At 51.4% G+C, this 25,333-nt stretch overlaps 2 protein-coding genes across 2 annotated transcripts; one reads left to right on the top strand and one right to left on the bottom strand.

Moving 5' to 3' along the window:
* Nucleotides 1-412: 412 nt before the first annotated feature.
* LOC119439913 (uncharacterized) lies at nucleotides 413-5,409 on the bottom strand. The gene is made up of 3 exons (XM_037704881.1): nucleotides 4,467-5,409; nucleotides 3,673-3,935; nucleotides 413-439 (listed from the first exon to the last, which is right to left on the bottom strand). Exons 1-3 carry the CDS (start codon nucleotides 5,407-5,409, stop codon nucleotides 413-415), a joined length of 1,233 nt encoding a protein of 410 aa, XP_037560809.1.
* A 16,345-nt stretch (nucleotides 5,410-21,754) lies between these two features.
* On the top strand, nucleotides 21,755-23,846 carry LOC125942910 (uncharacterized). The gene is made up of 3 exons (XM_049661166.1): nucleotides 21,755-21,979; nucleotides 22,343-22,456; nucleotides 22,652-23,846. The coding sequence occupies exons 1-3, from the start codon at nucleotides 21,792-21,794 to the stop codon at nucleotides 23,568-23,570; spliced, it is 1,221 nt and encodes a 406-aa protein (XP_049517123.1). The 5' UTR covers nucleotides 21,755-21,791; the 3' UTR covers nucleotides 23,571-23,846.
* The last annotated feature ends 1,487 nt before the right edge of the window (nucleotides 23,847-25,333 follow it).

Below are 25,333 nucleotides of genomic sequence, written 5' to 3'. Positions count from 1 at the left end.
TTCGCGGGTGTGGTGAGGGGTGCCCCCGCTCCCTCGTGGCGCCCCACTCCAAACTCTTTGCCTGCCATTTCGTTGAAAAGAAAATAAAAGAAAGCGGCGGCGAGCCCGCTCCTACGTGTAGCAATAACGGGCATAAAACCAATTAAAATAAATAAAAAGGGGTGCCAAAACCACCCAAAGCGCACAATTTAGAGAGAAAAAACCAATGGGAAAAATAAAGGTTGGGCACAGTAACGCGTGGCATCCTACGGGTCTGGTCAGCGAGCACAGAAAGGACTCGCGCAGAGCGTTTATTAAAACAATGAGAATGAAGTAGCTGGAAGTAATGGAGATGAAGGAAAAGCAGCAGGTGCCCGTTCCATGGACGGGCAGCGGGGAACAGATAAGTTGAATCCGGCCACTGAGAAAGGCATCAGGAGAGATCACGCAGGAAACGAACCTGTAAAATGCTTAAAAAAAAGGAATGAGGGAGGCAAGGTGATGACTGGTCGGTCCAGAGGGACCGATCAGGCATCCCCAGAAAAGCAACGAACGCGCGCCAACGCCCCGCCGGCCAGCGGGATCACACGGCCCACGTTTAAAACAAAGAGAGAACACAATTAATGGAAAACAGGGTGCAGGTGATGACGTATGACACCGCCCGACAGAGTGATTAGATGTAAAGAAAAATGACAGTGGTGGTGAATGCACTAAAAGTAAAAATGGAATAAACAGGTAGAAAGTGAGAGAGCGAAACATCGCGAAAAAGAAAGAAGGGATAGAGAACGATAGAAAAGAAAACAAAAACGAGGGACAGAGAAAGGACTAGAGAAATAACCAGAAAAGGAAAAATAAGAAAGGCAAGAAAAGAGAAACCAGAAAAGGGGAAAAAAAGAAAGAAAGAAAGAGGTGATAGAAAGAAAAGAGAGCAGAAAAAAAAAAAGAGAGAGCACTTGCCAGAACAAAACCCCGAGCAGCCTCGCACCAACAGCGGCGCGCAACCGCAAAACAGCCTCGCAGCACACGGCGGACCATGTAGAGGCAGAAAAGAGGGTGAGCACAAGACTGATCAGCGCAAGAACCGCTCGGTCCCAGTCAACGCTCCAGAAGGGCGAGATAGCTAACGCGCAACCGGACGCCACCAAGATGATATTCCCATAGCGGCCAGCAACCAATCCTAGCATGAAAACCGTCGTGTAGAGGGAACGTGTCATGCCAGAGGCGATAACGCCGTTTGACGGCGTAAACACAGCCGTTATCGGCGCAAGGGCCGAAGCGCAATCAGGCAAAAGCCGGTCAAGGGCATCCAGCAAGTACAGTGCGTCGCACTACGGCAGCGAGAGCCAGTGGCAAATGCCGTACACGCGCAAGGTCCGCGAATGCATAATCAGGAACCGCTCAAGCGTGTCTGGAATAAATACCGCCTCCCAAGACGCTGGGACAAGGAGCCAGCCACGACTCCCGGTCGCGCTCGCACCAGTCGCAGACAGACGTGCACACAAAGCCGCCGAATAAGGCAGAAAGGGATCCAGCAGACTTGGCCGGAACTGCCTGGGCGCGACCTTCCCAGAAGCTGGATCGCGGCGCCAGCCACGGCGCCGAGCGGCAGACCACGCGAGCCAGTAAATGCAAGCGGCCGACCACAGGGTCATGCAAATGTGAACGACACAGCGCTGTACCATGGAGTTCATCGCAAGACCGGCACATGGTCTAATGCGCCAGTCACGAGGCCGCAGATGTGACCAAAGTAATGGCCTTGAAGACATCACAATGTCCTGTGAGGGAGCCCCGAAGGGTTAGGTGGCGTCCGGAACCGCGACGCCGCCAGAAGACTCGGGGACCGCACGGCTTATCACGAGTTGCATGCGCGTCAAAAGCGCGCGATTACTTTTTATCGCAAGTATGCCAGGGTACTGGTCAGGCGTAATGCGAAGGCTGCCCGAAGGTCGTGTAAGGCGGGCTGCCAGCGACGCTGTTATAGAACACTCATTTAGATAATGGGCGAATGACGCGCATTCAGCACCACAAGGACAAAGATTGTCTTGTGTCAGTCCAAAGCGGTAAAGGTAATACGGGAAGCGCCCGTGACCGGTAATCACCTGCACCACTGAAGAGGCTGGCGGGAAATATTTTGGAATCGACAAAACGTCGGGGACCCAATCATGTAAAGATGTGTCTTGATGATTTGAAAGCCAATCGCGGTACCAATAAAGACACATCTGTTTGTAAAATTTTGATTTGATGGAGGAAACGGAGGATTTTGAGTACCGGAGCAGGCCGTATGTAGCCGCCGCGCCCGCCGCAGCATCGGCAAGCTCGTTCCCGAAGATACCGGCATGACCGCGCACGTGGTACAGATCAATGTGGAATTTCGGACTGAGCCGCAAAAGCGCTTTGTTGATCTGCACCACGCGCGCGTCAGCCGAAGACGGGGTCGCGAGAGCCGTTAACAGGGACAAGCAGTCTGTATAAATATGGATTGGCAAAGCGGTAGACATGGAGGCGATGTAGATTAGGGCCTCCCAGAGGGCCGTTGCCTCTGCGCAATAGGCGCCGCTGGCGCCCTGAATCCGGAAGCGTCGGACCTTCCTAATCGCCTGGTTCGGCCCGAGCACCACAAAGGCGGCGCCCGCCGACAGACTGGAGTAAGCCAATGCTGCACCGGGCGCAAATGCTGCACCGCGAACCGTGAGACAGCGTTTTCGGTGAACAGTCTCGCAAGGCCACTTCTACGTACACGTAGTCGGTGTTCAGTACTCTAGGACTTACGCGTTCGAATCGACGTGCCGTCGCATCTTCCTAGGCTGAGCGCACTTGCGGTTCGCTGATCAATACTTCGCACAAGAAACGAACCGCGACTATTACTAACTGAATGGACAAGCGTGGTGTGAGCGCGCACAAACAAACGTGAATAGATCACACTGAATGACTGCAGCCAACGACTGTCAAAACGCTGGCAGCGAGCGCAAGGTACGTGCGGTCTATCGCTGCAACGGAAACTGAGCGGCGAATGCACGGAGAGCCGTCGGTATATATATGATGGGCACGCTCTCGCGTCACAGCCACCGCATCACGTGCGTTAAGACGCCGGAAAGGGTGGCTGTGCCGTTCCGCAGGGTGGTGCAACCAAATGTCGCGTTCGTAGTCTATCGCGACCGGGTGGTAATAGGTGGGCCCGTAACAGGTGGGCTCCCGCAATTGAAAGAGGGAAAACTCGGCGCACAGGCGATCCAGCTCGAGCTCCAACGGCGGAGCCCGGGCCAGCACCTGCAGCGCCGCGGAGCGCGTCGTGCGGTAGGCCCCAGTAAGCGCAATTAACGGCAACCGCTGAATGGATTGCACCTTAGCCTTAAGGATAGAGTCAGCATACGGTGACCACCAAACCGGAGCTGCATAGGTGACGGCAGGTAGTATGACCTGACGATAAAGCGTCCTCACCTCGGAGCGGGTTGTCGAATAATGCATTTTGAAGAAAGCTAAAATTTTAGGTGACAGAATTTCCAATTTTTCGCGTAAGTAATCCGCGTGTTCCTTAAACCCCAGGCGCGAATCAAATATAACCCCCAAAATTTTAATAGTGGTCTTATGTTGTAACCTGCCGTCACCCATGCACACTTTCAGATGGGGCCCCCGCACGGCGGCGCTCCCGTGCGGGAAAGCGAGGAAGAAAGTTTTAGTTACGCTGATGGTTACTTTCGAACGAGAGGACCACTCGGCAACGCGCTGCAGAGCGAGCGCCGCGGTCCTCTCGATCGCAGCGCGGCTCTCCCCCGGCATCACAAGCACGGTATCGTCGGCGTATGCCTGGATGGCGACGCCGGGAGGCATAGGAACGTCTAACAGTCCTGAAATAACGATGTTCCAAAGCAGGGGGCTGATGGGCGACCCCTGCGGACTGCCCAAAGTAGAGTGGGCAGATACTTCGCCCGTGTGGCAACGATAAGTGACCGTGTGGTCTGTGAGAAAGGAACGGAGGAGGTAGAACAAGTTGCGTGGACAACCATGTCGCTGTAAGAATTCTAAAACCAATGGATGCCAAACGGAATCGAACGCACCTTTAAAATCCAATAAAATGAGAATAGCGGGAATGTTTAATTTTTTGAGATGAGACAAATTTTGTCGGAGCTGGTACAAGGCCTTGACGGCGCTCTTCCCGTGCGTGAAGCCGAATTGGTGTTTGTGAAGAAGGTTTGAATAATGTAAAAAGAAATAGAGTCTCGAATTGAGTAAGCGTTCTAAAATTTTGCCAAAAAGCGAGTTCATTACAATCGGACGATAAGAAGAGGTGTCGTCAGGGGGTCTATGCGGTTTTGGAATAAAGATGATGCGACCCCTCTTCCACGCAGAAGGAAAATGGCCGAGCATCAACGCGGAATTAAAGACGAATAAGAAGAAAGCAGGGTGTGAAGCGAATAGTGATTTAATGATAGGAAGAGTGATGCCGTCAAGGCCTGGTGCCGAACCAGATTTGCCGAGATTAAGTGCACGTTCGACCTCCTCCGTTGTAAATGGCCTGTCGTCCATAAGCGTGACGGCCGGGGCCGCCGCAATCGCCCTGACGGCAGCGTGCTCCGCAGTGTCGGTGGACACATCGTCCAGCGACACCTGCGTGCGGAGCAGAAGCGATGCAGAGCTGAGCGTGTCCGACGTCAAGCGGCCGCCGGGAGCTCGCAGCGCGGGCAGTACAACTGGTGGTCGCGCCTTCCCAAACGCCGCCCTAAACGGGGCACCAAAGATAGATTTCTTGGAGCACTCCGTGCAATAGCGCCTCAAGGCGCACTCCTGCGCGTCACGGATGTGGGCTCTGTACTGTGCCCGCGCCGCGGCAAACACGTCGCGAAGCTCCGCGCGCATGTCAGGGTCGCGAGCGCGTTGGTACTTGCGCCGCATCGCCCGAACGCGGCCGCGCTCGCTACCGAGCTCCGGCGTCCACCAGGCGTTCGCGCGATGCGGACCGCCTTTAGTGTTGCGCAGGTGTCGCGCGTGAGCACTAGTATAAGTAAGATAGAATTTTTCGAGCACCGCGTCCAACGCGGCACCCGAGCACAAGTGAGCGCGAGTCACCGCGTCGAACCACGGCTCGCCGGCCAATTGACGCAGCAGGTCGGCCTTCCCCTGAAACGTTAATTTTTTGCGAGGCGGGGGACGCGCGAAAGGAAAAGAAAACTCGACCAGCCGGTGGTCGGAAAGGGTGAGGTCCTCAAGCACGGCCCACTCGTGACCGCGCGATATCATTGCGGAAGATGCCAGGGTGACGTCGATCCAACTCTCTGTATACGCCGTCGCGAAGGTGGGGTCAGAGGTCGGATCGTTGAGGACGTGCAGGTCGCATTGGCACGCCAGCTGCATTACTGCAGCGCCGCGTGCATCCGTAATTCCGCCACCCCAGTTGGAATGCTTGGCATTCAGGTCACCCGCCACGACAACCATCGCACCGTCACTCCGGCCGATGCAGTCGCCTATCAGGTCGAGGATCGGCTCGATTGCGGCGTGAGGTGGTGCGTACGCCGCAATCAGAACGAAATCCAAGGACGGCGCCGTGACGCGAATCGCAACCACGTACGATCCTGTCATCAACGGGAAGCAATCGCAACCCGCGCCGGTGCCAAAGATAACGACGCGGGGATTTTCAGGCGCTAGAAATTTGTAAAAATTGTTTGGAATGCCGGGAACGGTGTGAATGCGAATGTAAGGATCGCAGGCGATCGCAAAAGAAAGCTGACGTTCCCGGACAAGTTCAACCAGACATTCGGTAGCCAATGTAGAATGATCGAGGTTGGTTTGTAAGAAATTTAGATTTAAATTCGAAGCCATGGCGAAAAAGAAAACAGCGGCCGTGACGGTATGGATGATAGAATGCCAATCGGGTTCGAATAAAAGCTGTCTGTGGCACCGATGCGGGGAATGCGAAAGCCGCGCGCGAGTAAAACCCCTTGATGTTAGAAAGTAGCGACACGCTTTGATCTACGCCGCAACACCCTCGCCGACACGGTCAACCTCCTCCTTTTCTCCCCCTCTTTCGCGGAGGCAGCGCATCCGCCACGCTGATAGCGCCAACCTTTCCCTTTCCCTCAAGAACCACTTACACACGCTGAATGGCTGCGGCGCGCGAGACTACCCCGTCAGGTGACCCTGACATCACGAAAACTGCGCGGAACTTGCTTTCGCGCGCCTTTAGTTTCTCCCGCTCGCCATGAGCAGTCCAAGTGGTGGTCGCCCTGCCGCTCCGAACGTGTGTTTCCCAAGTTTTTCCCTCCTTTCGTAGGAATCTGAGCTTCGTTCTCAGTGAAAATGCCTTGCTGCTGCGCGTTTCAATGCAGCAGCAGGTCAGAGAAAGGGCAAGCCTTATTTTATATCTCCCGAGGTGAACGGAATGTCGAGCGTCGGAAGCAGTGGCTCCATAACATCGGGAAAAGGGATTTCGCCCCTTCTAAGCACGCCGTTCTTTGCGAGGTGAATGTTGCAGCTTTCCTCATATTTGTGGATGAAGTTGCATGGAGATTTTAATGCTCTTCGCATAGCCGGACTCTTCGTTCAGTTCAATACAGAGCACCGATAGCTGTGCATATAGTTTTTTTCTTAAAGTAAGTCGGCTGAAATTTTTGTTGATTCTTCGAGCCGTGACAAAGCTTTTTGTGTTTTCGCGCGTGCGTTAGTTTTCAAATGTATGTTATTTGTGAGTTAATGCCTGTAACTCATATTTTGTAGTTGTGTGCGTGTGTATGTGCGTGCGTGTGTGCGTGTATGTGTGTGTGTGCGCGCGCGCGCGTGTGTGTGTGTGCATGTGATCCTTGCGCCTGATACTTGTGAAGCCAAGGAACTATTTTACTCTTATTGCGTGCTTATTGTATCTTTGCAAACTTTCAATACTGCGAGCATTTTTCTTTACGTACTATCGGCCAAGAAAGTAAACGGACCACGGCACCGGTGGACGGAGCGGCTGCCTGGCCACAACGGGGCGCTGCTGTCTCGCTCCGCGCGCTGGGGTCGAGAGTGCCGTGGGTGACGTTCAGCTTCTCCCTCACTCTCGCGCTGTGTCTTGTCACGCTTGATAAAATGTCTAGTGCGTCGTCCAGTTGCTCTGCTGCTGGCGGTCGCGATGAAGGGGACCGCGCATAGCCGGTATTCAACCCATGGCGCTTTCGCGCAGTAGCCGACGGCCGCACGGAGGTGTTCAAAGTGCACGGCAAGCTTTGCCGGTGCGCAAAACAGGTGACACCATCTAACCTCGCTAACTCGCTGCACCAAGGTGGGAAGGCAAGATTTTGAGCGCATCTCTCGTCGTCAGCACTTCCCTTCTGCTGGTTTTAAATTCCGTGTCCTTGTATTCTGGCTTAGTCTTGCCGTAGAGAAACCTGTAATCGCGTACAGTTTTCAGTAATCTCCCTATTGGAATCTCCCAAACGATGTAGCGAGCGCGCACGGAGAAAGCCACGGTGCGAAAATCGGACGGCGCCGTCGCCGCGGGAGTCAAGCCGGGGGCAAGCCGACGTAGCTACGGCCACCATTACTGCGTCGCTGATTGATCACGTCGGCGTGCGGCAGCCGGAGAACGTCGCAAAAATGGATCTTGGATCCATTCTCTGTACGGCAAGGAAACCTTGGCGGGCGCGAGCACAACAGACCGCGCACGTCAGCCTGAGAACGTCAAACGGTGCACGGCAAGTCGCCGTGCCGCTAACGCGAACGTGCCTTTATCTCGCAGGCGTGAAAGAGCGCGTGTCAGCCGGCGCCTTGCGCAATGTTGCCTAAACTCGAGCAACAAGGGACGTAGGCGACAAACACTAGTATGAAAGGTAAGGTCAATATAGGCAAAAACAAAACAGAGAACAGAGCAGGTCTTCGTTTTTTCACAGTGCCGGAGTTCGATTCCCTGCGGCCGTCGGCTACTGTGCGTCAGCGCAATGGGTTGAATACCGCAGAGCAACTGGACGACGCACTAGACATTTTGTCAAGCGTGACAAGACACAGCGCGAGAGTGAGGGAGAAGCTGAACGTCACCCACGGCACTCTCGACCCCAGCGCGCGGAGCGAGACAGCAGCGCCCCGTTGTGGCCAGGCAGCCGCTCCGGCCGCCGGAGCCGTGGTCCGTTTACTTTCTTGGCCGATAGTACCTTATGTTGCGAAGGCATGAGCCGCAATATATAGGTAGATAAGTGGTATTATGTATTATTCGCGCATGCTCATTAAGTACAAGCCACGCGCTTCTGATAATCTCCCTCAATTCTGATAAACTTGCCATCTTGAAGTCTGTAAGTTAATTATCAAGTGCCAGTCTTAGCAGTTTCCGTGTAAGCAATCAGACTTTTTTTTTTGAGAGAGACTTAGGTTACTCCCAGAGGTGATGGAATGTAATTTCTCGTCGTTTCATAGTGACGGAATACAGGCGCGTGTGTAAAGTTCTATGTTGGCTGTTTCGCAAACACAGCACGTATTTTGCACAGTGGCATTGGTACAAAGGCTTTTGGCCCACTCATTTTGGCGAATTCACTTTAAGTAAACTATCACATTTCTTCTTGGTTACCTTCTCTGAGCATTTTAAGAGCGAAGATTGTGAACCAAATTCTCGTTTATACTCTACGCTGTTTATATTGTATGCACCCAATACACCTCCGCGTTACGGACAACCCAAGTGGCGACGTAGAGGTGAACAGCTCAGCCACTGCTTGGTACTCATTTTTTCGGAGCGCTTCCGCTTGTATTTATCGAAGCGTCCTAAAAAAATGTCACGACGTCCTATCGGAAACGTACTTTCGTCATGACAGTTTCACAAGGGATAAATTCCCATACAACGCTTCAAAGGGTCGAATAAACAAGCGCGCGCATTGATTCTAATGCGGCTGCAGCGAGCCACTGGAGGGTTCAGCGCCGCGCCGGCCCGGTGAGGGGGAGAAATCCGAGGAGAATTGAGGAGGAAAGCGCGCGCGCGGGGGAGAGTGTCGCTACTTTCTAACATCAAGGGGTTTTACTGGGCTTTACGCGCGAGACCCACACGGCGCCATCTGCCGGAAACAGCACGCGCGGCGGCCGGCGAGAGCGCGGGCCACGCCGATAGGCCGCGCAGTTGGTCTTTATTCTATGGCCGCGCCGCTGCCCCCGACCACCGCGCGCGCGCCGACAAGAGGAGAGCGCGAGCCGAACCGAGACTGCAACGACCGAACGAAGTGAGACCGCGGCACGCGAGGAACACACCGATACGCGCCGTCGCACAAGAGCGCCAAGTCGCGCCACGTCCCGGGAAGCCAACCTGCCGCGCCAAGCTCGCAACAACAAAAGAAATGCTCGCGCCGGACCACACAGCGACAGAGGGCAGCCGCACCAAGCAAACACGGAGGCCGGCAAAACAAAAAGGAAAAGAGATGGGGCAGTGTAAAGAAAAGATGAGCCAAAGGAAAGTGAAAGAAGGAACGCGAGCCGGCGCGTCTCCCTCGCGCCGACTCGCGTGAGAAAGAAGAGAGAAAAAAGTTGTCGCAGTTTCCCCTGAATTGCGAAGCATCAATTGCGATAGCAAATTTGTAGAGAGCTATACGGAGTAATGATATTAGGTTTATCAGCTGTATAAACTTGGACATGCAGCAGCACCGGCAACACGCAGAATTATTGTCGACGCCGTCGGCGTTTTGCCCGCGTTCGCTCAAAATGCGTGCGGCGTTGGTGACTGTTGCCGGAGCCTCTGATATAAATAGGCACTTGGTGCCGCAGCTAAACGTCGCCTCCCTTCCCTCCCCCTCCCCCACGGCCTCTCGCGCGTCGGAAGAAGGCGCGTTTGCTCTACATATATGGTGATTGTAAAGGAGGAAAGAGACGCTTACTTCTGCAGCCCTTAAGCGAGCACGGCGCAGGACGCGCGTTTGTTCTCCACCGTGCGTTCACTCCCCGTGAAAGCGCGCGCCCCTCGCGCCCTTTCACTCGCACATACAGCGTTCGGCTCTGATAGCGCCAACCTTTCCCTTTCCCTCAAGAACCACTTATCATGAGCCGTGCTCCCTCAAGGGCTGCAGAAGATAGCGCCAACCTTTCCCTTTCCCTCAAGAACCACTTACCACCGGCGACGCTGGCGCTGAGCCGTGCTCCCTCAAGGGCTGCAGAAGATAGCGCCAACCTTTCCCTCAAGAACCACTTATCATCGGCGACGATTTCATCTCCATTGACGTCATACGGAACCTCACGGCGACGGCGACGGCGACGCCGACGGCAGAAATCTGCTTTTGAGTGTCCATATAATTGCTATCGCAATAAAACATGAGCCCGCCGCGCCGCGACACTGCGCGAACGCGGCGGGACGGGAAGTGTTTAGCCGCCATAGTCCGTGCGAGCTCGGAGGCGGGCGACCCTCTGCAGCAAGGCGGGGCAGGTGTAATAACCCGCCGGGTGGCCCGACGCCTCGAGGCCCGCGCCCCTACACGGCGCACAGCACACCGCCGCGTCCCCGAAGCGAACCGTGCACTCCTGCGCCAGATGGTGCTCGGCACACTTCGTGCACACGGAGCGAGCAGGGTCGCTCCGAACGGGACAGAATCGACGCGTGTGACCGTACGTCGCGCACTGCGTGCAGAGGGGCACGTGGATGTCCTCCACGACGCGGGCCGACGTCCAGCCGACACATACTTTTCCACGGGTCATTACTTTTTTGAAGTCCGGTGGCGAAAGCTCGAGAATATGGGAATTATTACCACCTCGTTCTTTAAATGTGCTTTTAACTTTTGCCGTCGCGGTGTCCAACTCGAGACTGGGATTGCGGCCGTTGATGGCCGAGATCAGATTCGCGGCCGACACCTCGGGGTCCACCCCGACCAGCCTGACGTGCGGCCTGCGCTTCTCCGGCACGCGCACCATCATCGACGCTCGCGTGACCGGGCAAGCGTCGATGGCCTGCTTGAGATTCATTATTGTATCGCGATCCCTAGCGACAACGGTGACCCCGAGACGCGTCGACCGGAGATCGACCTCGCCGATTCCGGCCGCCGCGGGGTCCACGTTAGTTTTGAGGACGGCGAGAACGTCCTCGGATAGATCGCGCGACTCACCGATGGGCGTGAGAAACGCCAGATGTCCGGGAGGTCCCGCGTCGTCCGCCGGGCCCGCCGCAACGCCGCCGAAGCCACGAGGCGCCGCGCGGAACCCGGGCGGAGCACCAGAGGCCGGCCCCGCGACGTCCGCGCCGCGACCGCCAGCGACGACGTCCGCGTAGGACCGAGGCGGCCCGGACGCGGCGGCGCCCATCGCGACGCGAACACGCAGGTCCGCAGCCTCCCGTCGGGCCTCCGCCAGTTGGTGGCGCAGCTCCTGCAACGCGCCCTCTCGTCCCGCCCCCGCAGCCTGAAATTCCGCACATATTATCATCATCATCGAGTTAACCTCGGTGATGATCTGTGCGCGCACCGGATTTGAAGTTTTGGTTTTATCCTCGAACAAAACCTCCTCGATGCGCGACTGGTGGGCCGCCATGTCGGCCCAGAGGGCCCCGAGACGGTCGGGGACCGCCGGGTACCCAACCGCGGCAGCCGGCATCGAGGCATCGAGGGATCCGGATGCGCCTCCAGAAAGGCCCGCGGCGGCATCAGCAATCGTCGCGGCGTGAGACAAACCGGCCGCGGGCGGCCCCCCCCCCCCCCCCCCCCCCCCCGAGGGGGGAGACCCGCCCACAGCAAGGAGAACGCTGTGAGAAAGGCGGCGCTCGGTCATCCTAAAAGGGTATGAGCCGAGCGGCCATGTTGGCTTCCCGGCCCGAGGGCCAGCGGTTCTAATAGGCCAAAAATAAAGGAAAAACCCGGCTTTTAGCCCAACCCGCGCGTCGAATTAGGTCCCTGGATGTTCAAAAGCAACCCCGCATACAATTTGGAAAGCGAGAATCGGAAAAACCTACCGTTTTGGACAAAATAGACGGGAGCCGATGGAACCGCCGAACCAGCAGAAGCGCGAGCCGCTGGTTCTGCCGGCGCGATAGTTCGCGGGTGTGGTGAGGGGTGCCCCCGCTCCCTCGCGGCGCCCAGTACCAACCCCGCGAGCCTCCCGCCTCCGGGTGCCAGAGACTGCTGAGCCCTCCACTACCACGCCGCCAGATGCCCCCATGGCCCAGACTACGGTGGACCAGCTGGTGGCCAATCTCCTGCTGACCATGCAAGCAGTCAGCTCTTTGCTGCCTGCTGAACATCCACTGAGAGCCATCTGCCTGCAGGCAGTGGCAGCCCAGACCACAGCCAACCACCATGACTGATTCGCATAGGGTGAGGAATGGTCATCGCCGCCCCAGTGTCCTCCAGTGGAACACTAACTCCCTGCGGCGGCGACGTGCGGACCTCTCCCTACATCTCCTGCAGAGCGAGTACGATGTGCTCGCTCTGCAGGAGGTGTACGTAGCTGCTGAGGAACTGCGCCTCCCTGGCTATGTGGGTTACAGCAGCCGAACCTCCTATGCACGGGCGGATTGCCATGCAGTGACTTGCCTAGACGACAGCCATAAGCAGGGCGCACCTCGTTGCGCTGTGTACGTGAAGAGGGAACTCCTTCAGGTGGAGGTGAGCGTGGCAGACCTTGTCAGCGGCCCCCTCGAGTGCTGTGCTGTTCGAGTGCGCCTCGAGGGTACCGACACCACAGTGGCCTCCGTCTACATCAGGCCGGGCCAGCCGTGGGATCCTGCATGCCTGCGGCAGCTGGCCCACCGTCTGGGGAGGGAGTTCCTACTTTGCGGGGACGTCAACGCCCATCACACGGCCTGGGGCAGTAGACGGTGCTGCCCACGAGGGAAGGAGCTGCAGGACGTTCTCCAGCAGCTGGGCCTGCAGATCCTGAACACCAGTCTACCTACGTTCCTCGACGCTCTGGCCGGGCAGTCCGCTCGGCCATTGACATCAGCGTGGCCAGAGAGGGCTATCGGTACTCCTGGGCACCACTCCCGGACACCTGGGGGTCTGACCACCTGCCTCTCCATTCCAAGGCAAGACACCTAGGAGTCGGGAGTGCCACATCGTGGACTGGCGGGCCTTCAGACGACTTTGCCATCAGGACACCTCCGGCGGAGACTTCCTCCAGCTGGTGGTCGACAGCGCCAGGGCCGCAACTGTCACCACGACAGCACAGGTGGGCCAGCCGGTTCCAGACCTGAGGCACCTGGCCCTGCGAGCGGAACGGCGCCGGGTGGAGCGCCAGGCACTGCGCACTGCCCGCTCGGAGCTTTGGACCAGGTACCGCCGCGTGGATGCCGTTTGCAGACGCCATGCACGGAGACGCCGGCGCCAGAGCTGGGAGGGTGTCTGCTCTTCTATAAGCCGCACCCAGGATGGTCCCCGTGTGTGGCGCCTGCTGAAGTGCCTGCTGATGGTTCCACAAGCCACACGTCAGGTGCTGTCAGTTGCCGTGCACCTTGGAATGAGCGCTGCTGCCCTGGCCGAGCTCTTGGCAGATCGGTTTGCCGCCAGAATACCTGCCGTGCTGGCCACACCACCACCGGCTGCTGCTCTGCCATATCCTGAGTCCTGCCATCATCCAGCATGGGTGGCTGCACAGATCCAGGAGCTGTGTAGCGAGTCCATCCGGATTCACGAGCTGGAAGCAGCACTCAGCAGGACCAAGCGCCGGAGCACGCCTGGAGCTGATGGCATCACGTTCCAGATGCTGCGGAATCTGGAGGAGGCCGGTCGTCAACGGCTCCCGGAGTTCTTCAACGACATCTGGAGCACAGGAGACATACCAGAGAGCTGGCGAGCAGCAGTGGTAGCGCCGATCCTGAAGCCTCGGAAGCCTGCCACAGCACTGTCTTCGTACAGGCCGGTCTCCCTCACCTCTGCGGCCTGCAAGGTGCTGGAGAGAGTGGCCCTGGCGCGATTGGAGTGGATTGCGGCGCAGCTGTAATCCACTCCAATGCGCTGCCGCTTCTTATTTTCGTACCACTCATCACATCACTCATCACATCACTCATCACTCTATTTTCCTTAAAGACCCCTATTGGGGTGTTACACAAGGGGTGGGGTTTACAAGATGCAGGCGTTTACAGCAGTCGAAAATGTCGATGGACAGGTTACGGCAGCGATATGGTGGGGTTCCAGTCGGTTGCTGTTCGTGGAAAAAATGAGTTCATGAAGGTACGGGCTCGTGGACGCAAAACTTGCAGAGGGTGACCGATGCGATGGGAGCTGCGGGGCGGGGGTGCGCAGATGTATGGTTCTTGTCTTAGGGGCGAATAAAAGAAGTTGTGGTACAAAACAACACTGGCAATGCGACGGCGAGCAGAAAGATTACACAAACCTGATTGCGATTTGAGAGATGATATGCTAACGTCGTATGAGTATGAAGAGCGAATACATCTGGTAGCCCGGTTTTGCACCGCTTCGATGGCATTTGTTAAATATGCTTGATGAGGGTTCCAGATGGCCGATGCGTATTCCAGTTTAGTTCTGATGAGGAAGATGTATGCTTGTAGTCTAACGTGTTGAGGGGCATCCCACAGGTGACGCTTTAAGAAACCTAGTGTTTTATTAGCCGATGATATCAGGTTAGTCACGTGCTGACGCCAAGATAAATAATGAGAAATGGTGATACCTAAGTATTTGTAAGACTGGACGAGGTCAACAGGGGAGTTAGAAACGGTATATTCGAAGACAAAAGGGTTGCGACGGCGGTGAAAAGACATGTACTTACATTTGTTAGGGTTGAGTGTCATCATCCACTGCGAACACCAATTTAGCACGTGGTTTAGGTTTGCCTGAAGGGATTCTTGGTCAGAAGGGCTAGTTACTGAACGATAAATAACGCAATCATCAGCGAACAAGCGGATATGACAAGATACGCGCTGGGGTAAGTCGTTAATGTAAACGAGGAATAACAAGGGACCGAGGACAGAACCCTGCGGGACGCCGGAGGTGACTGGGAGCGGGTTTGATGGTTGGTTATTAATGAAAACAGACTGAGAGCGATGCCTCAGGAATTCGTTAATCCATGCGATGATGTTTGGATGTAGGTTCAACTGGGAAAGTTTAAGAAGCAGGCGTTGGTGAGGTATACTTTATCAAACGCCTTAGCGAAGTCTAGGAAGATAGCGTCAGTTTGTAGATTAATATCAAGGTTGGCGAAAATGTCATGAAGAAAATTGGCTAGTTGAGTCTCGCACGAAAAACCCTTACGAAAACCATGCTGTGACGGATGGAAGAAATTATTGGAATCTAAGAATTGCATGATTTGGGAGTAAATGACATGTTCCATGATTTTGCAGGGTATACTTGTTAATGAAATGGGCCGATAATTAAGAGGTGAATCAGTATTACCTGTTTTGTGGACGGGAACGACATTCCCCACTTTCCAGTCGCCTGGAATAGATTCTTCAGAGAGTGATTGTGAAAACAATAAACAGAAAATACTGGAACAGGTTAGGTTAGCGTTTTTCAAAATTTTTGAATTAATGTAATCTATGCCAGCGGCAGATGAATTTTTTATTTTATCTATTATGCGCGAAATCACATTACTGCTGAACGTTATGGCTTGCATGGTTGTAGTAATAATAGGCGATAATGTAAAACATGGTACTTCGGATTCATCGGTAAAAACAGATGAAAAGGCAGTGTCAAAGGTGTCTGCACAGTCGGTATCAGTCATGATTTCACCAACATCGTTGGTAAGGCTGACAGCGCGCGCTTCCTTCGGGTTTATCACCTTCCCGAATTTCTTAGGGTTATCGGCTATCATTTTTGGTAGCTTTACTTCGTAAAATGAGCGCTTAGCACTTCCAGTCGCGGCCAAGTATGCGTGCTCAGCTTCATAATACTTTTCCCACGCGTGTAGGTTTGCGTGGCGCTTAGCTGTGCGAAATGCGCGTTCTTTCTCGTTTTCGAGCCTTTTTAGTGTCTTTGTGAACCAGGGTTTCTGATTACTCTTTCGAAAACTGCTTGACGGGATGTATTTATTCGTTAGTTCGATAATTTTATGTTTGATAAGAGTCCAGTTCTCATTTACACTTCTGGAAAGATAGGTCGTTTCAAAGACCGACAGAAAGTTCGTCAGTTCAGAGTTGTTTGCTTCGTAGTTTCCCTTATCGTAGAGCCTAATAGATTTCTGGGAAGGTTGTTTTACATCAGGTGAGAAGTTAAAATTGGCATGAATTACTTTATGGTCGCTGATTTCTCGGAGACATGTAATGAAATTAACGTTGTCTGGATGAGTGGTCAGTATGAGCTCCAGAGTGTTAGCTGCTTCCTCTGCGACGCGTGTCGGTTCGGATACAACTTGGCTCAAGTTAAATTAAGACAAACGTCAATGAAGTCATTCGGCTCTTCTTGACTAACTATGGGCTGAGGTTGATTACTCCAGTCGATATTGGGGTAATTGAAATCCCCGAATAGTAGGACGTGTGCTTTAGGGTGCTTCGAAACTAGTTGATTTAGAGCATTCTGAAGTTTGCGGGGAAAGTCAGGACTTTTGTGAGGCGGCCTATAACACACACCGATTAATAGGCTCAGTGGTGAAGTGCTACACATAACCCACAACATTTCTAAGTCTGACGCGACATTAATGGCAGAACAAGACAATTGTTCGCTGACTGCAATTAGAACTCCTCCCCCGCGAGAATCTTTGCGATCGGCGCGAAAAAGATGAAAATTAGGCAGGTCAAACAGAATTTCTGAGTCGGTGATATTCTTGTTCAGCCACGTTTCGGTTAATATAAGTAGGTTGCTGCCTGACAAAGTTACAAGGTTTGATACGATATCGCGTTTCGACAGGAAGCTGCGAATGTTGGTAAAGATTACTGATAGCGAAACGTTGGCGCGAGGCGGGGGATAGCGCGATGAACGGCAAGGATGAGTTGATTGTTAAGATATTTCTTTTAGACATGCTGTAATTTCATCAAATACGTAACGTTTTGGGCCAATATGCAAAGTTTTAAATCTCAGGGAAAAAGGCACAGACTTCGCCCTCGCAAACGCGACAAGTTGTTTCCGGCAGTGTTGAACGCGGCGCGAAAAGTCTTCACCGACGCTGTAGTCGGTACCTTTGAATTTTGGACCTTTAGAAAGAATTGATTCTTTAGTTTGAAAGGATGTAAACTTAACGATAATCGGGCGTTTCCTGTCTTTAGAGTGTCGTTAGGGCTTAACTGGGTGTCTAGGTGGTCAGAGCAGTGGCGAATGATTAAGTCTCCTGTTTGCTAATACGTTTCGGTGAGGTTAGTATCGGGTAAACCATAGAAAAGTAAGTTGTTTCGCCGAGAGCGATTTTCCGCGTCATCTAGACGCGCCTCTAGCACACTAACTAAACGAGTCCTTGCAGCTGAAGTGGTTTGAATCGTCTCTAGATCACTGCGGAGTGTAGACAGACTTTCGCAGTGAGTTTCTAAGGCGCTGAGACGCGTAGTCAGACTCGTCATTTTCTGGTCCCTTGAGAGCAGTTGACCCTTAAGCTCTTGCACTTCATTTATCAGTTCAGTCTGGCCAGCAGACATCTTTTATTGCGATAGCAATTATATGGACACTTCAACCGGATTTCTGCCGTCGGCGTCGCCGTGAGGTTCCGTATAGATAAAATCTTCACCGCGCGCCGTATGCCCGAGCGCAAGCGTGCTGCGACGCACGCTATCACGGAGAGCGAACGCACTCAATCCCCCACGCGCAAGCAACGAAGCGCGGGAAGCCAGCGCCGGAGGGAGCGGGGGGGGGGGGGGCACTTCTACTGCGCCAACAACCGCGCTCGTCGCTCGGCCGCACGGTCTCTTATCTCTCCCGCGCGCGAGCAAGGAAGCGGGAAGCCAGCGCCGGAGGAAGCGGGGGGGGGGGGGGGGGGGGGCGCACTTCTGCCAACAACCGCGCTCGTCGCTCGCCGCACCGTCTCTTATCTCCACACGGCTCTGACCTTATGAGCCGTGCATTCGCGGCTCAGTTCCAGTTGAAGCGATAGACCGCACGTACCTTCGCCCGCAGCGGCGTATGCTTGCTGCCAGCGTTTTGACAGTCGTTGTCTGCAGTCATTCAGTGTGATCTCTTCATGTTTGTTTGTGCGCGCTCACACCGCGCTTGTTCATTCAGTTAGTAATAGTCGGGTCACATTTTCCAACGCACGCTACACATGTAATGCTGCCCGGATCGGCAGTGCAGCGCTACAGGTGTGTCCCTTCGCACGCGCGCTGCCCACGGGAAGCGCTTCTCATCAACACCACCGTTTCACACGCGCCTTCTCGTGGTCATCGAGTCTCTCTTCATGTCGGTCTACTTACGCCGCAGCACACCTGCTTACTTAATCAGCTCATGTTTACTACAATTCATATTGCTACCAAAGCCGCTCACCTTACTTCGTATGACATTGCTGTGTTGCTATCGCATTCATTGCTTCGCCCTTAGGGCGAAACTATGACATTTTTTTTGTCTAGTGAAGGTAAGTCCCATGGTTGCAAGCCAGACGCTGACTGTTTTGTTGACTGTCTCTTTTTAATTCCTATGCAGCTCTTTCACGGAACCACAAGGCCTGCTGCGGCCATTCTATAATTAGTTAAAATGTTTCAGAGTCCCTTTAGGAAGAGAATGGTTTTATTGGCATGTGGTACAATACCGTAGTGATATTGTAAGAGACACTCGGAAGGATCAGTTGCCGGCCTTGATTGCCAGGCTAACAAAAGTAACGTACTCTTGCTAGAGATTTGCTTGCAAACCATCTAACTGCTAATGACCTACTGCAATTCGTGTGTGGATTAAACCATTTGCCAGTTTAATTTCACTCTACAGTAGCTTTTTCATATCATATCTGCAACATAATTTTGAACATAATTTTGAACAGCACAAGATTTTGACAGAAAGTATTGCTTAAATTTATAAAGTAAATGTGACTGAGGTAAAAAAACGGCACATATTTTGCGATTTGAAATACCGAATTGCACATTTTTATTGTAAATCAAGCGTACGTGGCTTACCCACTTTTTTCTTCACTGTTGTATTACAGAGCAAACTTCCGTGGGCAGCCAGTGGTATCCAAGAGGGAAGGGACCTGGATTGCTGTGGTTGCTGCAGCTACGTCTTATTTTATGTGGTCACCTTTTCTACTGTATTCATTGCTTCGCCCTTAGGGCGAAACTGTGACATTTTTTTAGTTCGCCGAGGATTACGTCTAGCTTGTCGGGGCCAGGGTTGCTCTCAATGTCACCGCACATCAGTAATAGGGACCGAACAACATGAAAGCACTCGATACAAGTAGCAAGGCAACACTGGGGGCTCGGAAGCTGTACCAAAAAGTAGTTGCTGGTTTTTTTTTTGTAAATAGAGTCCAATGGTTACCAACCTGCATGACGAAGACGAGTGTATTAGACAACTGTCCCACTGAACACAAGACGTTTTGTAGCCGTCTTGGACCAGCCAAAATAAACTATAACGTCTACAACTATTCAAGACGGCTACAAAACGTCTTTATATGTACGTCTTGAAGACGTCTTGCGAAGGACGGCTTGAAGGCGTCTTGTTAAGGTGTGTTGCATTATCTTGCTCGGACGGCTAGAAAACGTTTTGTTGAAACGTCTCGAAGATATCTGTGCGGATCCTTATCGAGATATATGTACAAAATATGCATTTCAGTTCTTTCCGCTGCTTTATACGGTTGTTAAATATCTAGCACCCATACTGGCCGCACAGCCTGTACTTAAAAACATGTACATGCACTGCCTTTCCTTTGGTCTGTCATTTTACCATCCTGTAAGGTGCACATTTCCATTAGCTGCACATGTGTCGTAGCACTGTACGTCCAGTCGTAGCATCTATACGTATTTCACGAAGAAAAAAAACATGAAGCAAACGTAAAAAAATGTGCTAGATTGAAGGCAGCATACATGCAAGACCTAATGCCTTTAACCATGTTAATTGAGAATGCAGAAAAACTGAAAAGTAAATCCAAGGGTTGTACGTGCCTAAACTATGAAGCAGACCGTAGGTGGAGACTCCGGATTAATTCTGACCACCTCGGATCTTTAAGATACACATCAATCTAAGTACACGATCGTTGTTGCGTTTCGATCCTGTCGTACCCGTGATCTCGAGCTCAGCAGCGCGATGCTATAGCCACTTAGCTACCGTGGCGGGTAACAGAAAAAACGTGTGGCTACGCTGAGCAGCTGCGCAAATTTAGAGTGAGCGTTAGTTTCAGATAGATGAATAGGTGAGTCCGATGATATATTTTTGTGGCAGAAGATCGCTCGAGTTTTTACCTGTGCGGTTTTCTGCAGGCTGTCACAATCGGCGTTTTTCGCATGATGCTAGTTCAACCTCCACGCCAGCGCGTTATTTGACGGTTTTTCGCTCCTACCGAAATCTTCACATTGAGCTGCATCACAATTCCGCTGTCAGCTGTTCAACCAAATAGTAAAAAACTATAGTATCGCAAGTTCATCAATTCCTTACAACGCTTTTCACCGTCGTCTACTCCGAAGTTGTGAGACTGAATCGTTCACTTCATCGCTCTTTCAAATTAAATACCTATATATACTCAAAACCTATAGGTAAAATTGGTGGTTTAAATAATGATTGACACTTTGGGGGGAGAACAGCATATGATGTATTTCATCTAGGCGTGCTCGTTTTGCCCAATTATTTGCAACCACAGCACGGCGATTTTAGATGTGTACCACATATTATAGTAAGCGTTCCGGAAATTTTAATACTGCGAAGTTTATTTGCGACATATTTGAAATGTTTTGAATATTTGTATATTTACTTTGTATATTTACTTGGAATATTTGTCACTTACATAGAAGCGCTAAGTTAACCAATTGGTAACTACACCAAGACCGATATTGCAGTTACCAGGACCGAGCACGGTTGATCCGCAGCTCATGATCAGTGCAGTCATATTACAGCCGACGCATGGCGGCGGGGAGGGTCTTATGCCAGCGTCTACCTAGATTGGAGCGCTTAAGGCGAGCAAATTTCCTTTAGAAGCAAGTTTGCAGTCCACGTGCACTTCTCACAACGTTTATAAGGGCTTTGAAAAAAAAAATCACGTTCGATAATTAGCGGTATCTTTCAGAGCCGCGTATACTGCATCTATTTTGTCTGTCAGTGAAGACATTTGGGCTTGTTGGTATAACATGTTTGCAGATTTTCTTCATGTAGCGCAAAAGCACACGGACGTAGAAGAAGAACGGAGACACACACAGGCGCCTGTGTGTGTCTCCGTTCTTCTTCTACGTCCGTGTGATTTTGCGCTACATGAAGAAAATCTGCAAACTATTTTGTCTGCTTTGGACGTGTTATTAGGTGCACATTACAAAATTGCGATATCGTTTAGTATTGCTATGTCGCAGAGTTGTAAACTTGATACTTTCCAATTTTCGAGACTCTCTCGAAAAACAGCGCCGACATTAAATCTACATCTGCTTCAAGCCCATACTTGATTTTACAATTTATTTTAAATGCGAAAAACGCCATCAAAATCGACGTAGCGATTGCCGAGATTGTCGATTTCACCATTCTTAAGTATCCGGAGCTAACGCCTCAAGCATTGCGCATTTCAATGCGGGCGCTCTACACGAGTGCGTTACCGGAGTTTCCTTTCTCGGCGCTAAAGGCCAAGATATAGTCCGGCGTTTTCGGCGCGCCAGGCCGCGGCAGGCGAAGTCGGATACGCTACGCCAGCCACGCCAGCCTGTGCAAAATTTGCCTCCTCTACAGTTCAGCGCGCGCAACGCGCGCTGCTAGCGCCATCTCTGTGTCTGGGAGTGCTACATCACGGCCGCGCGATAAGCTGTTTCCATGGCGCATGCGCATTCTCGCTTTGTGACAGAATGTGCCCGCGCCGTCCGAGTTTGCGCGCGCTTTTTCTCGCTCTGTGCGCTGTTTGACTGCATTTACGGCATGACGTTAACTCGCCCTCACAGCCAGAATATCGCACTCATATTGCTAGTGCGTCGGCTACGCAAAAAACGGAAGCGGACCATGTACATAAGAGAGCTTTTTGACAAGCGCCCTCAACTCGGCGACTACCACCAGCTGGTGCAGGAGCTCCGCCAAGTGGACCCTGAGTACCACTTTAAGTATTTCAGGTAAGGGATAATACTGTTTGTTTAACACCTGTCTGCATTATCCGCGATGGGCCTTTCTTTGTGACCTGCATGTGTGTTGAAAAGTGTCATTGTTATAACACGGGAAGCGCTAAAAAAAATCGTGTCGGCAGGTTTGCACATGGCTCCGATGCGTTCTGCTCCCGGTCGTGGAGGCCGCATTTCGGTGGTGGCGAAATAAAAAAAAAACGCCCACGTGGATTGCGTTTTAATGCATGCGCTGTAATGCATATGCTCGAAATTAATGCGGAGCCCTCTACTACGGCTACCATTATACCCCGCAGTGGAAGGTTGGGGGCGATAAATGTAAACATTGTGACTCACACAAAACACTTGCTTTCGCAGAATGACCAAGGCGAAGTTCGATCACCTGTTGAGCTTAGTGTACGAGAGAATACTGCATGCGCCTAACCACAGGAGACCGATACGCCCTGCGGAAAGGCTGGCAGTGACTTTGAGGTGAGTTCATTGTTCTGACGCCACCTGAGCATAGCAATTCCTATCTGTAATCTTTTTTATTGCGCACTGTTCCCTTTTATTGAAGTTTTATAAATTTTAATGCATAAGGCGTTGAAGTGATTATTGTAGCTAAACATTCGAGAAAGTTTTCATCACATATTTTGTGAACTTATTTTACTATTGGTGATTTTCCAGGTTTCTGGCAACAGGTGCCTCAATGCAAGACATCGCAATGAGCTACTGTATGCACGCTACAACGGTTGCTGGAATTTTAAAAGAAACGCTACCGGCGATATGGGACTGCCTATCGCCGCTCGTCCTGAAGCCCCCAGCAGGTGCTGATTGGGACAAAATTCGCCGGGCATATAGCTCAAAGTGGAATTTTCCAAATGTAGTCGGAAGCATAGATGGCAAGCACTTTGCAATTCAGTGCCCTGATAACAGCGGGTCAGATTATTTCAACTATAAAGGCTTCTACTCCATTGTTCTGCTTGCCGTGGCTGATGCAGACTACCGGTTTACTCTTGTCGAAGTCGGGGCCCAAGGAAGGACTTCAGATGGTGCTTTCTTTAATGACAGCTCTATTAGAGAAGTTTTTGAGCATGGAAGTTTGGAGCTCCCTACAGCAGTCAATGGGTGGCCAGTTTTTATGGTAGGTGACGCAGCATTTCCGTTGCGCACATATCTAATGCGTCCGTACCCAGGAAGGCAGTTGGACGAAAGGAAAAGAATTTTTAATTATCGTCTATCAAGGGCGAGAAGGTGCGTGGAGAACGCATTTGGAATCCTCGTGTCGCGGTGGAGGGCTTTTCTAGGCACTGTCACGGGACAGCCTGAACTGCTCACTGACATGGTGAAGGCAGCAGTGTGCTTGCACAACTTCTTGATGGTAGATTCGGCGTACTGTCCTGCAGGCTATGGCGACACAGTGTGTGGCGAGGAAATACAGGATGGGTATTGGAGGCATGCCATCACACCGGTTGGAGCGACTGCAGTGTCTAGCAGTAATCGATCTTCTCCTACAGCCATGTCACTCAGAGATGACATTTCAAATTACTTCTTGTCTGCAGCAGGCTCTGTGCCATGGCAGGTTAAAGTGATTAGGCGGAACTGAGTGACTCCTGGATGTTTTCTGCACCTGTGCTATTGTTGTTTTGCCTCCATTTGGTATATATCTTGCACGAGGCTGTCAACAGTTGCAATAATAGTATGTGACAACGTTAATTTGTATCTGTATTGTGTGCTTTCGTGATGTTTACTTTTATTGCTTTAGCGCTGCTAAATCACTTTTATATTCTGGCCGATCTTGTGTTCTTTTATGTTTTAGTGTACATTGCTGCTGTGTAAAGATATGTATCTAGTAACCCCAACTGCTTGGTTTACTTGCTCAAACATATACAGTATCTTTAAAATAAATAAACTTCGAAGACTGTAGGCTTCATCTTTATTGATTTTTAAGCATTACAACAGTGGAATGACTGGTGGTGTGCACAGCACATGACAAGGCTTAGTTTCCATATATAGCATTAACAAAATACTCGTAGCAAGTTTTCAGACAGGTAGGTAATCGTAAAGCAATGGGTGATAAAATAGAAACTGCGAGTGCAAACAATCTAAATTGGGCTCATGCTGCACCACACTTTTCAAAACAAATCGACAAAATAACCTGACTAGGATAGGCTCCTCATTCCAAGGCCAAAAGAGCAATATACTGCCCTCATCGAAGAAAAAGGTTGGGCGTGCAGACACAGACACAAGAGAAAACGACAGATCAAACGCCGTGTAAAGACATGTACGACGTTCAGTCGTTTTCTCTTGTGCCTGTGTCTGCCCCGCCTCATCTTTTGCTGCGATGAATCTCTGATGACTAGCTCTACTTTTTGTCATTCTAAACATGTTGCCCTCCTTTAGATCCAACATGACACTGCAGCCTTATACAGGAGAATACGAGCAAACTGCACACGAGAGTATGTAAAAATAATCTTAATCGTGTTCGTTCAGTACAAAACATGTAAAAAGGAAATGTATTAAAACCCTGACTAGAATAGCTTTGTCACTTGAAAACACAGACACATATATGTATTGCACTCTTTACAACATGCAGCCTTGCATATAAAAATGCAAGCAAAGTACACTTGCGAATATATAAAAGTGATCTGAATTGCGTTAGTTCCGTACAAAGCATGTGTAAAAAGACGTTACTAGAATATATTTGTCACTTCAAGGCACAATGAGCATTGTACTATTTAAAATACCGCATGCGGCTGCAGCCAAGTGCAAGGAAAATAGCTACACCTGCACATATGAGCGTCAAAATGTATTGTGAATTACCCTAGCAGGTACACATGAGTAAAAATATGTTTAAAAATTGCTATCACAGATATATCACTTCAAGGCACATAGTACACTCTTTTAAATCCAACATGATGATGCAGCCTTATCGTATAGTAAGAACACAAGCTGCACACAAATAAGAAGTGTGATCTCACTCACGCTAGTTCAGAACACAAATTTACAAAGGAAATGTACAAAAGACCTGCCTACAATGGCTCTGGTACTTCCGAGCCAAACAAATATATTCCTTTTAAATGCAACACGCTGTTGCAACCAAGTGTAAGGAAGTATGGATTGCACTTTGCTTTACTAGCACATGTGAGTATACAAAGGTACTTTCACCCGCTAGCTTAAGCTGCACAGTATATGCACAGATACTGCAAGTGAACTTTCAAAAAAAAATGTAATCTGATTCAGGCTGCCATCAAAGAAAACAACATATAGATTGATGGGATGAAAGCAGCATGGCTACGTTTCATAACAAATGGGAAAGTAATCAATTATGCTACTATAAAAAATTGATTTGAATGAAATCTGAAGGCA

The sequence above is a fragment of the Dermacentor silvarum genome, chromosome 2, assembly GCF_013339745.2.
Source record: "Dermacentor silvarum isolate Dsil-2018 chromosome 2, BIME_Dsil_1.4, whole genome shotgun sequence".
Classification (NCBI taxonomy): Eukaryota; Metazoa; Arthropoda; class Arachnida; order Ixodida; family Ixodidae; genus Dermacentor; species Dermacentor silvarum.
Note: the sequence above shows the minus strand (reverse complement) of the source record. Positions and strands in the feature narration are given on the sequence as shown.

Excerpts from the sequence above, each read along its gene's own strand:
- LOC119439913 (XM_037704881.1), bottom strand. The coding sequence starts at position 5,409 with ATGGTTGTCGTGGCGGGTGACCTGAATGCCAAGCATTCCAACTGGGGT. Across the intron at positions 3,936-4,466 it reads TACAACGGAGGAGGTCGAAC|ACCACACGGTCACTTATCGT; the intron begins GTGCACTTAATC and ends CCTTTCTCACAG. Across the intron at positions 440-3,672 it reads AGTGGTCCTCTCGTTCGAAA|GTTCGTTTCCTGCGTGATCT; the intron begins GTAACCATCAGC and ends AGCATTTTACAG.
- LOC125942910 (XM_049661166.1), top strand. The coding sequence starts at position 21,792 with ATGACGTTAACTCGCCCTCACAGCCAGAATATCGCACTCATATTGCTA. Across the intron at positions 21,980-22,342 it reads TACCACTTTAAGTATTTCAG|AATGACCAAGGCGAAGTTCG; the intron begins GTAAGGGATAAT and ends TTGCTTTCGCAG. Across the intron at positions 22,457-22,651 it reads AGGCTGGCAGTGACTTTGAG|GTTTCTGGCAACAGGTGCCT; the intron begins GTGAGTTCATTG and ends GTGATTTTCCAG.